Here is a 17,404-nt window from a genome sequence, read left to right as displayed (position 1 = left end):
AAGGCTTCAGCATTCTTGCCGTCCTCTTATGATGATTTCCGATCATTTAGAATTCCCAACCGGGACACACGGACTACCTACTGTCTTCTCATACCACAAATTTTTTATTATTACGCTTACTCTTATCAGAAGGTATTCAATTCTGTGAAGCATTTCTACAGTACCCTTCTTCCTTAAAACCACATCTCCTTTAGTAAATTCCCAACTACCATTTCACAATTCTACCTTTATTTATTTCATTCCTATTTGAACAAATCTCATTTCTCTGTAAAAGGAATCTTTATTTAAACGCTTCTTCTATTTTTTTTCAACCTCTTTTAATCAATCTACTCCAGACACTTCTGGAACAGATCCTTTAGACACCCAAACTTTTCAAACCAGCATCCGCTGACTTCCATCTGGTGCTATTCCTCTTTCCTTGGATAGTGCCTTAACATCTCACTCTTACATGTCAAGGCCACATGCATCTGTAGGCCGCCACTGAAGCATCTTTCTTACGAATTCCTTCCTGTTCCTTTTTTTTTTGGATTTGCAACTCTCATTCTTCTTGTTATACTCATTCCGCCTCTAAGGAATCTTCTTGTCCTCTGGGGTGTGTATTTTTCACTCATCCTTGTATCACCCCTTTAGATACATCTCGCTAGTTCCAGTTGTAAATTTCTTTATATTTCTTCCTTTTCGTCAGGTCCTACTATGATATACTTTTTTTTTTTCTTCTAGCCTTCCCGCATTCATCCTCAATATGCTTTGATCTTCTGGCTTCACCAATTATCCTCTGTCTAATTTTCTGCGACTGATACACCTTAACCATGCCATTCAACATAAAGCTTTACTTCCTCATCAGCTTTCTGCTTCCTGCTCTTCAAAATTTCCATGGTGATTCTCTTGTCCTGCCTGTGTGAATCGCCCTATGTCAATATGGCTACTCTACTCCTCCGCACGGCATACATTTTCTTCCTTTCACCAAACACTAGAATCAGAGCAGCTAAGTCAACTGCATTCATTTCAGGCAACTTCAGGTTCTTTTTTTTTTGAGGCTTCTCGCCTTCCACTTCCTCATCGTCTTCAGAATCTTTTTTTTCCTTTTCCTTCCAAATTTTGTATATACCTTCATGGAGATTTCATTGAGAAACCTTTCAATTCCTCTTAATTTTATCTTCACACGTTAAACCTTTCTGGGCTGTTTCATACCGATTCATTGATTTTTTTTTATTGCCGCACTAACCTTAGTAACTCCCTGACTTCATCTGTGCGTACTAATCACGGCAGTTGAGATTCTTCTTCCTTGTCTTCCTTATCATCTCATGGATTTTTTTTAGATACTCCTTTGTCTTATGCGCAACCATCACGTGTTTCCAACACGTTAATTTTCTCTGCAATTTCTATGATAAACAGCTCAATGCTTCCCAAATTATTTTAATTATCTTCCTAAAATTGGGATAAAATTCTCTTGAAATCTTACACTTCTATATTTTTTCTTTCACACTCACCATTTTAGGTAATACTTCCATTGTTTTTTTATTTTTTCTTCTTATCTATTTTCACCAAAATATCTTCTCGAAACATTTTTTTTCTATAAATCACTTTTCTTAGCATGTACCACTCGTGAGATTTTCTTTGACAAATGACACTTTAAAAATTACCGCCTCGACCCGGTCAAATTCGACAATTTCTCGAAAAAATTCGTCTAACCTTTCACTATGGCAGTTATAATTTCAAAACTTTTATTTTCACACCTAATTGTATTCATTTTTCAAAATTAAGACAAAACTTTGATATTATTGTCTCCTCTTCTATTGCCATCAAATCATCTAACTTTTCAGGGAAATTGAGGATAAATTTTAGATTTTCATCCTTAATATACTTCCTTTACGCAATCCTCATCGTCAATTAAGATAATTCTTGGGATTATTCTTGCTAGTGCAACATCGTGGCAACCAAAATAAATTCTTTTCGTACTTCATTTGGCTCTATTTTTAGACTTTTCCCGTCAATAACACAAAAACTATGCCACACTGTTAAAAAAAACTTAAAAATTCCATCACAAGTTAAAATTTCATGTAAATTCCCGAAAAATTTCAATTTTCATGGATACAAGACCCTAATTTCCAACTTTTTCATTCCTAAAATCTTCATCGCGCATTCCTCAGCGTCGATCAACAAAATTCTCGGAAATTTCTAGTCAGGACAGTGGCAATAAAAGAAAATTTCTTACTTCTCTTTTTTCACATCTACGCAATTCACTAATCAATAAATTTTCTCATCGTGACATTACAGTGGCACTTAAAATTTCATAAATTTCTTTCTTTTCACGGCTAGATTGAAATTTTCACGCTTATTTTACCTAATTTATACCACACTTTTATTTATTTCATTGCCACAGAATCTTTCAAAACTTTCACGAAATTTTCAGCTATAATTATTTTCCATGACGCAATACCCAACGCCATTTATTTCAACCGAGAAAATCATAGAATAAAACACAAACTTTGGGTATTTTATTTAATCAGACCCCAACAAGCACTTATCTGAATCCTTTTGCGTAGCCTCCTCCTTCTCTGGGGCGTCTTACTTGGCAGCAAATGGCCCCATTCTCGCTTCCTTTTCTGGCGTTGTCGGCGTCGCCATTTCCTTCTGGGGCATTTTCTTTTTTTTTTTTTTACTTTTATTAGCACTTCACGTTCTCCACTTCTGAAATGTAGGGTGCCTGAAGGGCCCCCCTACGTGCCGAACAGCCGGAGAGCCCATTGCCAGCCTCATCTACCCGCTAGCCAGCCACGTGCCCTCCGTGCTGCCTCTTCGACTATCAATCTCTGACTGACGAGCTTTTGCCCCGACTGACAGCAGCACTCCCTCTTGGCACTCTTGACAATGCTAGCGCCATCTAGCGGCCGCCACCCCTAGCGCCATCTAGTGGCGACAGCCGCCTCACTCACTACTAAGGCTTCAGGCAATGATGCACGTGTGGTGCCCTTACGCACCAACGAACCCCTACCGGCTTGAACGGCAACTACGAGTTTCCCCGCAGTTCTTGCTAACCCTCTTTTGTCTGTCTACAGTAATAAGCGTCTGGCGGAGCATTTCCGGAAGTTTGCCACCAACCACATTGAAGAGATAGAAAAGATTCCTCTTTCGCACGTCCGGACAGGGCAGACAGAGATTCTCTCTCTCTGGAAGAATATTAGAGGAAAAATTCCTAAACAGAAACTTTGGACATAATAATATTGAAGGTCGTACCGCGTGTTTTGCTTTTTAAATAACACGTCATGTCTTCTTGGATAAAGCAAATAGTTTATTTTAAATAGCATAATAAGTGAAAACGATTAGCATGAAGCACGTTTTTCAGCGTACACACTTGAGGGGGCAGTTTTTGTCTTCTTATTTAGATGATTCCATTATTCTGTGAGCAGATTTATTTATTCCGTAAGCAGATTGTTTTATTCTGTAAGCTGAATATTTTATTCTGTAAGCTGAATATTTTATTCTGTGAGCGGAATATTTTATTCTGTGAGCGGAATCTTATTCTGTAAGCTGAATATTTTATTCTGTGAGCGGAATCTTTTATTCTGTAAGCTGAATCTTTTATTCTGTGAGCGGAATATTTGATTCTATGAACGGATTCTTTTATTCTGTTAGCTGAATGTTTATTCTGTGAGCGGAATCTTTTATTCTATATGAAGATTGTTTTATTCTGTGAGCAGATTGCTTTATTCTGTGAGCAGATTGTTTTATTCTGTGAGCGGAATCTTTTATTCTGTAAGCAGATTGTTTTATTCTGTGAGCAGATTGTTTTATTCTATAAGCATTTTTTATTATGTTAATTTAAATGTAACAATTAGGTTAGTAAGGAGGAGAATTTATTCTAGAGAATTTATTTCATAGAATAAAATATTGCCAAATAAAGAATTTACTTGGCAAGGAAATCCAGACAGAAGAATAATAATGGTAAAATAATATCAGATATTTGCTTACAATAAAGATCGAATAATTCTTTCTTGACAAAATTAAAAAAAAAAATGCTGACAGAATAATAAAATTTACTGATGGAAAGACGTGTAGTAATTAAAATTAATTAGTTGTTGACAATTTAGAATTTAGTACAAAAAAACCAAAAATCAGGCAATCTTCTTAATTTTTAAGATTAAGCTTTCGAGGCGAAAAGATAAAAAAATCAAAAAAAAAGGACAGAACTTTTAATATTCTCAGCAACTGTTAAATTTCTTAGAACTTCCTCAGGGTTTTCAACTTATGTCTAAAAGAATTAAAAATAAATAAATAAGTGGGAGTTCTATAGACAATTTTCTCTTTTCCGTCAATCAAGCAGCATTAAATCAAGTATTTTATGTCTTACAAAGTTCTAAAACAATTAGTACTAAAAAATCTTTTAGACCATTGAAATCTTCTATTTCTTCTACTTAGAATACTTTCAAAAAATCTCTAAATTAAAAGAAAAATAGAAGAATGATTAAAAATATTTAAAATAAAAATATTTTTAACAGAGCAACCTCAATGGGCACAAGAATATCATTGGGTACATCGATTCGAGCATTAGCCACACTGCAAATGGCGTGTACGAAGTCCTCCTGCTCATGCCATTCTGCAAGAATCACATGCTGGCAATGATGAATGCCCGCCTGCAGAGTGGCTTCACCGAATCCGAGATCCTTCAGATATTCTGTGATATGTGCGAGGCCGTGTCGCGCCTCCACCACTGTCAGACCCCAATCATTCATCGTGACATCAAAGTGGAGAATATCCTGCAGAATGACGCCGGGAATTACGTTCTGTGTGACTTTGGGTCGGCCACAGCGAAGATTCTCAATCCAAACGTGCAAGGGGTCACAGCGGTGGAGGAGGAGATTAAGAAGTACACAACACTGTCCTACCGAGCACCCGAAATGGTGGATCTGTACACAGGGAGGAATATAACGACCAAAGCTGACATCTGGGCACTCGGGTGTTGCCTGTACAAGATGTGCTTCTTCGCATTGCCCTTCGGTGAGAGCACACTCGCCATTCAGAGTGGGAACTTTGTCATTCCGGACAATTCAAAGTATTCACGGGGTCTCCATAAGCTCATCCGGTACATGCTGGAACCGGATATGGAGAAACGACCCAATATCTATCAAGTCAGCCAAATTGCATTCACCCTAGCTGGCAGGGATAATCCCGTGCAGAATCTTCATGTAAGTTTATTTTTCTTTTATTATTTTTCGAATAAGAAATTTTTTTGTGGGTAAAGATTTCACTTGAAAGGGGGTGGGAGGAGTTTAGTTCATTGTCCAATTAAATCGCAGCATTTCACGTTGAAGTGTAAATGAAGAAGAAGAAGAATTAAAAGGTTTATTTTGATTGGTTGATTCTCACTCGGAATCTTCGTCTGTAATTGGTGGAGGTTCTGTGCAAAGTTGTTTTGAATTAATTTTACAAAAAAATCTAATATTTAGAGAATTAAAAAAAATTCCCCAATTTCTTAGAAATTGAATCATATTTTTGATTAATATTTAACCTATTTAAACCTTTGATAAATTATGTTTTTTTTTAAACAAATGAAACAAAGAAAGTTTGTCATCAATGCATTGATTTTGTACTTTTGGATTCCAAATAAAATATTCCGCATTGATTTATCCCTTTGTGAGATTATTTCACAAAAGCTTTCGCAGTTCAGTGCCAAATTTAGTGAGTTGTGGAAGTTCTAATTGCACAGGCATTGTCTCTTCTTCATGTGGATGAGTGCCAAATGCATTGAAATATTGGAGTTTGATGATCAAAACTTCCGCGCAGAATGATAAAAAAATTTATAACTTCGAGAAGATAATTCAAGAAAACTTTATTTGAAAGAGAAATATTTTACAAAATATTGAGAATTTCTGTTGAGAATATTCGGAATAATTGAAAAAAATTTAATACTTTAATTGGTTTAAAGAAAATACTGCAATAAGATTAAGTTCGATCAAAAGTGCCAAAAATGTGATAAAAATTTTAACAAAAGACATGAAATGTGCAATAAAATGCAGAAAAAGTGCAAAAAATGTAAAGAAAACTGTTAAAATATTTCTCTATAAACCTGTTAAAAATTCATCCTTATGCATGAAAGAGGCAAAAAATCACATTTGTGACGTCATTATTTGCATTTTTGGGCAAATATTCGCCTCAGTTTTTCTTTCTCAGCTAATCTCAATGGAAAAATAAGAAGCTTCCTTAACGATTTATTTTTTTTTATCTTTAACAAAATTATGCGTATTTCGATTATTTTTTCGAATGGAAAGTTTTTTCAGTGTAGAAATGAATAATCTCCTTTAAAAAATTCATTGAAATAGATTGGGGAACAAAATTGATAGAAAAAATATGAAAATAATAAATAAAGCGAAAAAATTTATTCAAAATTAATCCTAATGCATTGAAGAAGGCAAAAAAACACGATCGTGACGTCATTGATTGCATTTTTAACACTTGGAGGATTTTTGTGAACACCGTGGCCATTTCGAGTTTTTAAATCGTCTTAGTGTCAAACTGACAGTGAAGTAAACTGGTCCACTATTTTATTGGCACAAGAATTTATCGTATTTTAACACGTACTTTCTTGTTTTGGAGCCCTTGCGCTATATTTATTCTAGGCTGAGGGGTCCACGATTGAATGCGACTTTTTCGTGGACTTAATAAGCCAAATTTGAAGTTTTTTGACCGCTCCGTCTGTTCGTCGGGGATAACCTATTGAAGATATGTCATCGGTGAAAGACCTCACGGGATGGCAGTCCAAAACAGCAAAAAGAAGCAGAGATCTTGGAGAAGGACCCTCTGGCTACAGTGCTGCAAAACAGTCCAGAATGACCGACTATTGGCTAAAAGCTAAACCAGTTGATACACATAATAGGTTCAACCCTATTGCAGCGTCCAATGAGTCTGCTGATCCGAATAAATCCAATGAGCCGGAAGAGATGGACACAAACAACGACCCTCCGCAAGAGGCTAAGAAGGAACCGAGACCACCACCCATCTTTGTTTATGGTGTGGAAGACATCATGCCCCTTCAAGATCTTCTCTTAAAGGAGGCAAAAGGTCAATACTCCTATAAATCCCTGAACGATGGTGAGGTTAAAATTCAGATGACAACAGCGGATGATTATAGAGCAGTAATGAGGGAGTTGCGCGCAAAAGGAACCGAATTGCACTCCTATCAATTTAAAAAGGATCGTGCGTTTCGTGTCGTCCTGAAGGGAATTCACCATTCCGTGAAGACTGACGACATCAAGGCCGAGCTGGCGGCGCTTGGGCATAATGTGCAAAGTATTGTTAATGTTAAACACGGGCGAACCAAAATGCCGCTATCTATGTTTTATGTCAACCTCGAAAGGAAGGACAACAACAAGAACATATATGAAATCATCAGGCTGCTCCATTTTGTGGTGGAGTTTCAGGCTCCTAGAGCCAAGAAGGAGCTCCCACAGTGCACCAGATGTCAACATTTCGGGCATACAAAATCATTTTGCACACGTAGTCCGCGGTGTGTGAAATGTCTTGGAGATCATCTAACCACTGATTGCCGCAGAAAGACGAGAGATGATGCAGTGAGGTGCGCCAATTGTGGGGGTGCACACCCAGCAAATTACAGAGGCTGTGAAGTGCACAAGCAGCTCCAGGAGAAATATTTTCCCAGGCTGAGGGAGAAAACACAAGCTCGCACTGGTAGAGTTGACAATCAAAATCAAAACAACTTCACTAACCCCACTTTATCATATGCGGATGCACTGAATGGAAACAATGACGTCACTGAAAACCCACCAAATAATCCATCGACAGCGGATAATTCCGGGGACATGTCGGAGATTAAGCAGATGATGAAAATCTTTATGGAGCAGGTGCAGCAAATGAATGCAACGCTGAATTTACTGACCGCTATTATTCACAAACTTAATGACAAATAATTTGAGAAAAAACTTGCTGATCCGCCAAACAAGCAAAAGAGGCTTAGGAGAAGAGTGACTCCGTTGGAACTGCCTGATAGATTCAATATTTAATATGTAGTCAGAAACAATTGTATTTGGTCTTTGTGGGATGAGGTCGCTGGATCCATCTCTCCATGTCAATATTATTTGCCACACGGAAAACTTATTGTATTGTATTTTATACAGATTGTTTGTAATAAATGTCTTAAAAAAAAAAAAAAAAAAAAAAAAAAATCGTCTTGGATTAAAATGTATTGGACCTATCGTGATAATTAATTTTAATTTTCAAAATTCAATTCATTCCTTCACGTCGGCTTACTACAATAATTTCAATTTACTTTTAGTTAGGTGAAAGAAAAACAGGAAAATACTTTTCTTTTTAAAAGATATTACGCGGAGGTTGAAAATTGACACAGTGGCCATTTTTCAAATTCTCATACATTTTTGACAGCTTTTTGAGGTTATGTTTCTTTGGATGTCTTGTTAACTTTTCCACGATGAAAATCATTAGTGTGAACTCATTTTTATGCCGGAAGTGGTCAGATAGTTACTTAGAGAACTGAGGGAAGTAATTATTCAAGCGTATTAATCAAAAAATTTGATTTGAAATGGCAGTTTTTCATTGATTTTACGCAATTTTTTTTGATTATTAATTTTTTTTGATAAATTATTTAGAAATTGAGTGCAATAACACTTGAAATAGATTAAGAATTAATCAAACTTTCGATCCTCATTCAATAAGCAGACCTACAATTAACAAAACATTTAATATTTGACCTTTTTATTATGATGGACACTGTGACCATTTTGATTCTCCGCTTAGGTAAAAAAAAAGTTCGGTCCTCCAAGTGTTAAGAAAGAAATTTTCCCTCTGCTCTTCCCACCTTATTTCATTGGAAAAAAAATGAGAAGTTTTCTCGGAGATTTCTCATCCTTTTTAATTATTTTCTCTAATGAAAGGTTTTACTCGTATAAAAATGAATAAACTCCTTTAAAATATAGGGAAATGTGGCCCAATTCCGACCTCCAAAGGTCTGCGCAGGATGAGAAAAAAATCGTCTAAAATAAAAAGCAATATTCTTAAATTTTGTATCATTTTAAAGCCCATTTCTTGCTCTTATAGCGAATTGATAAAAGGTCGAAAGGGGTCGGAATTGGGCCACGTTCCCCCTACGTTTAAGCATTATTTGAGGGGCAAATCAATGAATTTTTCCGTTGATTTTCTTTTGGGCAACAGAAACTCCCAGCACCGTCGCTGGAGAATTTGCCAGATCCGCAATTTGAGGCGGATCAGAAGAGAAATTCCGCTGCCCAGGCAACGGTGAAGACACCAAAAGCAGCCACAGTGTTGGCGCCAGAGAGTGGAACGAGTGTTGCACCACGACAACGACCTAAAGCCAGTGCCTCACATGCTGCCGCTGCTGCTGCACCTGGACAACTTCCCATTGCCCTACCACCGAGTCCATCGCCGCGGAATACCCTCTCGTCGCCAATTCCCGCGGCGGCGGCGTCGTCGGCTATTGCGGAGGCAGCCAATGAGGGGGGTGGTTTCACGGCACAATTCAGTACGGCCTTCCCGTCGAGTGGGGTTGCTGCGGAGGAGGTTGGGGTGGTTGGGGGTGGTGGGATGCAGCAGCAGCAGAAGGCGAATACGGGTGGGGGGAAGGTGGATGCGAAAGTGGAGCACCTAGATAGCCTATTCCAAACCAATTATCCGGATCCATTTAGGGAATCAGCCGCAGCGCTGCCCGAAGGCGCCAATCCGCCGGGAAGCTGCGAAAGCTTGCCGCCCGTGTCGACGTCCAATCAAGATGTTATGGGACCCCTTGTTGGTACCCCAACGAAACCACCACAGATGCTAGTCACTCCCAAAGTTGGTCATCGTCGCAACATGAGTGACACGTCAGCCTTTAACAAGTGAGTTTGTTGCCTTTTTATTATTTTTTTTTTCATTCCTTTATTCGCGTTTTTATCGCAACATGATGCTTCTGCCGCAGTCTCTCTCTCTCTCTTCAACACTTCAGCCCCTCCAGACGATTGACTCAGCACATTGTTAACATTTCACAACTTTTTGGAAAAGTTTTTTTTTTTTTCATCCTCTCTTCCCTCATGATTTATTCGTCCGATAAGACTCAAAATCACATCCATACATGAACGTGCTGAAAATAGTAAATAGGAAGTAAAATTTGCGATATTTCTTTCATGAAAAAAAAAAGAGATTTGAGGGGAGTTTTTAGTAGGAAAATGACGAAATTCATAAAAGAGATAATCAAACTTTTTTCTTGCACAAAAAATACTTCAAAATTGACTCAATTTGATGGTTTATTTCAACACCAACAAGAGTAGAAGCTTTTAGAAGCTCAATGGGGAGGGAATTTCTCGGAAGAAATGAAACATATTTGCTTTTATTGATCCTTGAAGACCTCTCAAACAGCTCCAGAGTGGTATTCATACACACAGCAATTAAGCAAATATATATTTCATTTTGTATATCACTAAATAAATATGAGATATGGCCGTATTAAAAGAAAACTTACGAAGCGTGTCAATGGGGAAATCCTTGAAAACATAAAGAAGTGAATTAAATAGACGAAGTCAAAGTAGAAAGCTTTTAAGCAATAAAACTACTTTTTTTTTTAATAATTAATCAAACATGTTCAATATTCTCAAAGAAATTATTTATTCATGAAAAATATAAATTGAAATAATTTCAATTTTGCAGAATGTTTGAAAGTTTTCAAGGATTTTTTTTTAAAGTTTTGTGGTAAGAATTTTCACAGAATAATTTTTAACCACAAAATATCAGGGGTGGAGTTAGAAATTTATTTAGAAGGGGGGTATTTCAGCTGTGATTCTTTCTTTTTGTTGCATTTGAATTGAGAAGATTTTGACAGTTTATTCAATTCTAGAATAGAATAAAATTTTATTCTGCCCTTTGCAGACTAGTGCTTAGGGCTAGAGGTTCATTCTTTTGAAGTTTTTTATCGTTTCTTTTTTGCGGTTTGACGTTATTTTTTTTTATTTGAGAACTTTATTTAACGTTTGACGTTCCCTCGACTGTTTTACATTTATTCTAATGTTTGACATTCTGTTTCTATTATTCGACGTTTTTTTCTTCCAACATTTGACATTTATTCTAATGTTTGACGTTCATTTTCAGATATTTCACAGTAATTCTAATGAATGATATTTATATTCTTACATTTGACTGTTTTTATAATAAATTACGTTTATTTTTTTACGTTTGATGATAATTGTAATGGATGACATTTTTTTTTAAAAGTTTTACGTTCATTCTAACGTTAAACATATCTTTCGTATCCTTTTACATTTTTCTAATGTTTGACGTTCTGATTCTAATGCTTGACGTTTAATTTTTAACAAAAAAGGGTTGACGTTTTGACAGTAATTGACATCTTAACGTTTTGACAGTAATTGACGTCTTGACATATTTTTTTTTTAAGGATTTTAGGCCTTTCGACTTCTGTCATTTCTGATTGAAGAATTTAACGACTGTTTAAATGACTGTTTCTGTCATTTCTAACGTTTGATATTTCTTTTTTTTTAACTTTTGACATTTCTAATACTTTATTTTTTTCTATTCTACATCATTTATTCTATTTTATTTATAACATTTTACATTTATTTTCTAAAATTTTACATTTCTAACGTATCACTTTCTTTTTAAATGGTTTTTTTTTCATATTTCTTACCTATCATTTGACATTTATCTTAATATTTGACGTTCATTCTTTTCAAACGTTTAATTATATTGTTTTCTATCGGTTAACATCGTTTATCATTTGTTTTATAGTATTTGACATTTATTCTAATACCTGACGTATCTTTTATTCAACCTTTTTGACATTTCTAATCATTGACGTTTCTTTTCTAACTTTTGACATTTTTAAGTTTTCATGTTTCTTTCTAAACGTTCTTTTATTGTAAAAAAAAACATTTGAGAATTTTATTTCTCCTTTTTTTTTTATAAAAATTTTAACCGAAAATTAAAACATTGACATCTTAATGGAAAGAAAAAAACTATTCTGTCTGACCCTTTAAAGGAGTTTAGACCAACAAAACATTCTTACTGACTACGCCACTGCAAAATATTGCAAAATTTTAATTTCTTTTCTTTTAATTAATTCCCCACCCCTTAAAATTTCTTCTCAAATTAACATTTCTTTCCGCATTTAGGGTTTATGCTTCGGAAACATCTCAATTTCTCGCCCCATTCGATCCATCGGGTAAATCGCGTCAGGATTCAACGTCCCCCATTGCGGCTGGTGTTAATTTTTCTTCTGAACAAAATATGCATTTTACTTCGAATGTTACAACAACAGCAACAACGACAACAATTAGGCAGCATCCAACGGATCTCTCCTTGTCGTCTCCAATCACGGAGAAGGGGAAATGCGAGAAGATCACGCGGAATGTGGCCACGTGGAATCCATTTGAGGATTCCTTCAGTCAAATGTCCGAAGATCACATCTTTGGGGCGGAATTTGATAAGATACGTCATCAAGGAAGTCAGAGCAGTGAGTATAAATTGTTCTTTTGTGGGAGGGTTAATAAAAAGAATCTTTTTGGAAACTTTTACGAGGGAGTTTTGTGTTTTTTCTTTGTTTTTTTATTCATTCTTTGAGGTCTCAATAATCAAGTGAAGACACCCCCGGGGAATCCTGCTGTGGCTGTGCCATCAGCCGCATCAAGTGGATCAGGGCCGATTGAGCGTATGAATAGTGAGGAGAAGTGCATGTCTGAGGATGATCCCTTTGGATCGGCACCATTCAGCCTGCCCGTGGTGCTGCGTGAGAAGGCAAAAGCAGTTGCGGCAACGACGAAGAAATCTGGAGGTAAAGCATGAACATTTCACACAAAAACACGCATTTTAGATGCAAATTTAGAGAAACAAACAAACAAACAAATAAACATTATTACCGAAAGGATCAGCTTCATTATTTATCACAATACGTGCCTAATAGAGGTGCGGGCAATGAATACCTATATATATATATATGAATGAAATGCAGTGAAAAACAAATCATAATGAGGTGTCGCTGTTGAACATTGAGCAACACACAACAAAATGCTAAAATAAAAAAAATATGTGAAATTATGCGCTAACACCACCACACTACAAATTCTTTTTCATTAATATTTTTTATGTTTTTCTGCCTCCTCCTTCAGAGCAACAAGTTGATGTAGAGACTGTGGGAGAGCCATAAGCATCACTAATATTATTCAAAAGAATAAAATTTAATCAAGACAAGAATATTAAAAAAGAAAAGTGAATGTGTATAAAAGAAAAAAAAACTATTATTAAATGTAATTTTTTGATTAATAACCTTTTGCTAGTCACACCAAAGTCACAAAAGTAACAAATTTGTGAAAGCAACGATTGATTTTTCTTCCTCTGCTTAAAGCATTTTCCAAAAAAAAAACGTGATGTAATATTGGGTGGAATTTAATTGGCTAAATGAGGGGGTTTTTGTTAAAAGAAAGGGAGGTTTAGTTTAAAGGTAAAACACCGTGGGTTGGTTCAGGTGCTCTCAGCTATTTTTTTTTTAAACGTATCTTGTAAGTGCAATGACTGAATAAATGAATACATCACAAAACAATATTTAATAGACTGAAAGTGAGTTGAAAAGATATTACAAAAAAAATCATTAATCTGATAGAAGAACGATGGAAAAGTTCCTTTATTTTACTTTTCTTTCAATTTAAAAAGAGAAGACCTGATGAAAGGAATAAACAAATTCAAAATGTCGTTAAACTGTCATTTTTTTTCAATCTAAAGTATTAGTTTACGTTACAAATATTGAAAGAGGATTAGTCAGACCTTTAGGAGTTAGTCCCCAAAGAGGTGTAACCAAATTTAATTTTTAAATTATCATAGGGCATCACTTTAGACTCAAAAAAAGCGTGGTCATTTCCCGGAAAAGCGCTGGGAAATATACGAATTTTCACATTTTATGTCAAATCGGGTGCAAACTTTTTTGATTTTTTAGGAAAATGGTTTAAATATATATTGTTAGGCCTTTAAATAACTTTCATTTGACACAGAAAAGAATTTTCTAGAAGAACTAGAAATTAAGAAAAAAATCAAAAAAATTTGCAACCGATTTGACATAAAATGGAAAAATTCGTATATTTCCCAGCGCTTTTCCGGGAAATGACCACGCTTTTCTTGAGTCTTTGACAATGCCCTATGATAATTTAAAAATTAAATTTGGTTACCTCTTTGGGGACTAACTCCTAAAGGTCTGACTAATCCTCTTTCTAAATACGGAAGACAACTTAACCCATGTTTGTCCATTTTACTTTATTTAGTCCACTTGGAAAGTTTTCTTTTTGTAGTCTTTGAGTTCATAAAAAAGGTACAAAAAGTTCTTATTTTTTCATAAAAAAATTACAATAAATTCGGTTAATAATCAATCTAAGAATTTTGTGGTTCAAAATTTCAAGAATTTGGTTATGAATTGAATTTTCTAAACAATTTCAATTTGATTTTTTACACGTATTATTACTTTCCAAAACATTGGAATCTTTAACTGAATTTATCAATATCGAGCCATTAGATTTCTAATAATTTTAATATTAACCGGAGATGCCGTTATAAGCAATTTCTTCCGGTTCCTAGAGTTTTAGGAAAAATACTTCTTGACCAAAGGAATATTCCGGAATCAGCATGAAATACTTTGGTCTTTAAGTTTAAATCTAAGTTTATTTTTTCGTCACAAATTCGAACAAGAATCTTTTCTTAATTTTCTTTATACTTTAAAGATGATTTCCACAAATTTTCATCAAAAACGGTTCGGTAAACTTTTTACAATTAAGGAAAATGTAAGATAAGGTTGCTTAAAAAAAATATATGGCGTCAGTTTTAAAAAACGTTTTTTACATTTATTCCTTTAACGTTTCAATGGTAAAATTTTAAATTTCATTCGTTACATTTAAAATTTCAATCAAAAACACAAATGACACTTTAAGCTAAAATTAATAATGCTTAATCTGAAAATTTAAAAGAAATTCATTTTCCTTTTCGTTAAATACTTGAAATTTCAGTACAAATTTCAAAGATTTCAAGGATTTCTTGGTCGCTGAATAAGGCCCAATCTTTGAAATTTAGCAGTTAAGCTATGAAATTTATGTAAGACTTAACAAAAATTGTAATAAATCCTCTTAATGAATTTCTAGACAAAAGAATTCCTTAAAAAATTCTTAATTCTTTTCCTTTAAAATATTTCTTTAAAAAACTATCTGAATGAGACTTATTTTATTATAAAAAATATATTAAAATAGTTAAAAACTTCTCTACTACAAGAAAACTATTTAAAAAAAAAGCTTTTTAAAAAAAGAACTGAATCAAACTCACTCCTATATTTTACTTTATTTTTTTTAATACTGCTTTGAGACACCTGAATTGATCTACGCGGTGTTGGGGTGGGGGCACAGGATGAAAAGAGTGAAGCGATGATACTCAAATGGGCGAGGAATTTAGTTATGTATAGTTTATCTAGCACATATCATGCTCAATGGCAAACATAACTCTTTCGAATGGGGGTGTGAATGCGGGTGGAGTAGTAGTGCGTGAAGGACTCGAAATGGATGCAAAAGATAAAAGGAAAAGGAAATAAAAAATGGAGGGAAGAGGGTTTGTATGTAATTTACTTTTGTGGGGTGGTGTGTAGTTGAATTAATCTAGTTTCAGCACCTAAATTCCTGGAATTGTGCTAACTTACAGACAAAATCTTTAAAAGAAATTGTAAAAAAAGAAGTTAATTTAAAAATAAAAATTTAATCATTTTTCAAGCAATTCTCTGTGAGTCCTCTTTGGGCTTGAATTTTTTTCTACTTCTTCTCTTTCTTATTAAAAAAAAAAAATAATCGCGGAATGAAAATATAAATATCATAGAGAGAAAGAATGTATAAAAAAAGGAGAAAGAAAAACTATTGCATGTGTACAAAGTATTTTTGATTTTAATATGTATTTTGTAGATTTATTTTTGCGTCTCTTAGTGGGAAAAAAAAAATTGACGACAATACTGTAGAAAGTGGATGAAAAATGAGGATAAATTGAGGAGAGATATTAAACTATTTAACAACACTGATTACCTAAATAAACAAGCGATAAAATACTTTTTTAAACATTACCTCTACCTAACTGAAAGCCTAAAGGATTGATGAGAAATTTTGAAAGTAAAAGAGAGTCTTAAAAAAAATGGGTAAGATTAAGGAAAGAAAGATAAAATATTTTTGCTCCAAGGATCCCCTTAATCCTTGAATCACATTAACAAGAAAAATAGTGCAAAAAATTCATTAATAAAATTTAATGAGAAAAAAATAAAGCAAAAGGTGACAAAAGTTTCATGTTAAAGAAAAAATCATAAATTCAAGAAAAAAAATTCTATATTGCAGTTAAATGTTTTTTAGCAATTTATCTTCAAAGCAGATTTAAAAAAAAAGTAACAAATCATCAAGTCCTTCTGTCCGCTGCGCTGAGGAGAAACAAAGATAAATAAATTGTTAATCTTCTGTAGATAAAAAAAAATTAATTGAAAAGAAGAAATTTTATGAAATTATTGAAAAATAAGAAAGAAAGAAAAATTATTATAAAGAAATTTTGCTTATAAATAAAAATGTGATTAAATTGAAAAAAAATGAGAAAGATGAAACATCACACATCAAATAATTTTTTTAGTTAGTAATTTACATTAAGAATTAATATTCTGGTGATGGTTTTCTTTGGTGACCAAACTCTGAGACACGAAGAAATCTTCCTAATAAATTTTGTTTCTGTTGAAATGAGAAAAATACTCTTTTTCTGTTTTAGAAGAAAAAACTAAAACTTCATCAAGTTTTTTGCCTTGATTTTTTGCTTTATTCCATCATCATGATTTTTTTCTTTAAAGCCACATAACTTTGACAAATAATATCCTCAATATTATGTTGATTGAGGGAGTTTTCTCATGTCAGCAGGATTTTTTTTACTTCTTTTAAAATTGTTTGTGTGCTAACTCATTTTAGAATCTTCCTAACTCTTGTGTGTTTTATTTTTAACCCGTTTAACCTTTCGGTTTTTTTTTACTTACTACTAACCCCAAAATGCATAAAATTTGGGGCAGAAATGCTCAACTGTAACGAATTCAAATCAACTTTGCACCGAAGCTCCACCAAATTTTAAAAATTCTGAATGATAAATCAGGCCATTCATCTAAATTTCAACACTGAAAGTTATGAGCTGCAACTGGTGGAATTTTGGGTGCAAAGTAACTTTGAATGGAGTTTAAATGGTAAAAATAATTTGTGTGCAAAATGTAGTTTGTTTGGCGTTTAGTTTTACTTTGATTTTCTTTTAAAGTTAGAAGTGTGCAAAAGAATAAAATCAACGCTTTGTGGGATTTTAGTGTATCTACCTTACCTACCTGTTTGTGCCTTCTTATAACACGTTAACC

General features: G+C 34.2%; 3 protein-coding genes across 3 annotated transcripts in view; 2 read left to right on the top strand and 1 right to left on the bottom strand.

Moving 5' to 3' along the window:
* The window catches only part of LOC129788976 (dachshund homolog 2), a 1,190,888-nt gene that overhangs the window by 588,798 nt on the left and 584,686 nt on the right, over positions 1-17,404 (bottom strand). The window lies entirely within an intron of this gene.
* Positions 1-17,404, top strand: part of LOC129788985 (uncharacterized) — a 511,890-nt gene that overhangs the window by 130,769 nt on the left and 363,717 nt on the right. The window lies entirely within an intron of this gene.
* Positions 1-17,404, top strand: part of LOC129788942 (uncharacterized) — a 31,542-nt gene that overhangs the window by 10,479 nt on the left and 3,659 nt on the right. The window contains exons 3-6 of the mRNA XM_055825434.1: positions 4,500-5,186; positions 9,184-9,863; positions 12,144-12,484; positions 12,593-12,802. Of these exons, the coding sequence (XP_055681409.1) occupies positions 4,500-5,186; positions 9,184-9,863; positions 12,144-12,484; positions 12,593-12,802 (1,918 nt within the window). The remainder of the gene's footprint in view (positions 1-4,499; positions 5,187-9,183; positions 9,864-12,143; positions 12,485-12,592; positions 12,803-17,404) is intronic.

The sequence above is a fragment of the Lutzomyia longipalpis genome, chromosome 2, assembly GCF_024334085.1.
Source record: "Lutzomyia longipalpis isolate SR_M1_2022 chromosome 2, ASM2433408v1".
Lineage (NCBI taxonomy): Eukaryota > Metazoa > Arthropoda > Insecta > Diptera > Psychodidae > Lutzomyia > Lutzomyia longipalpis.
Note: the sequence above shows the minus strand (reverse complement) of the source record. Positions and strands in the feature narration are given on the sequence as shown.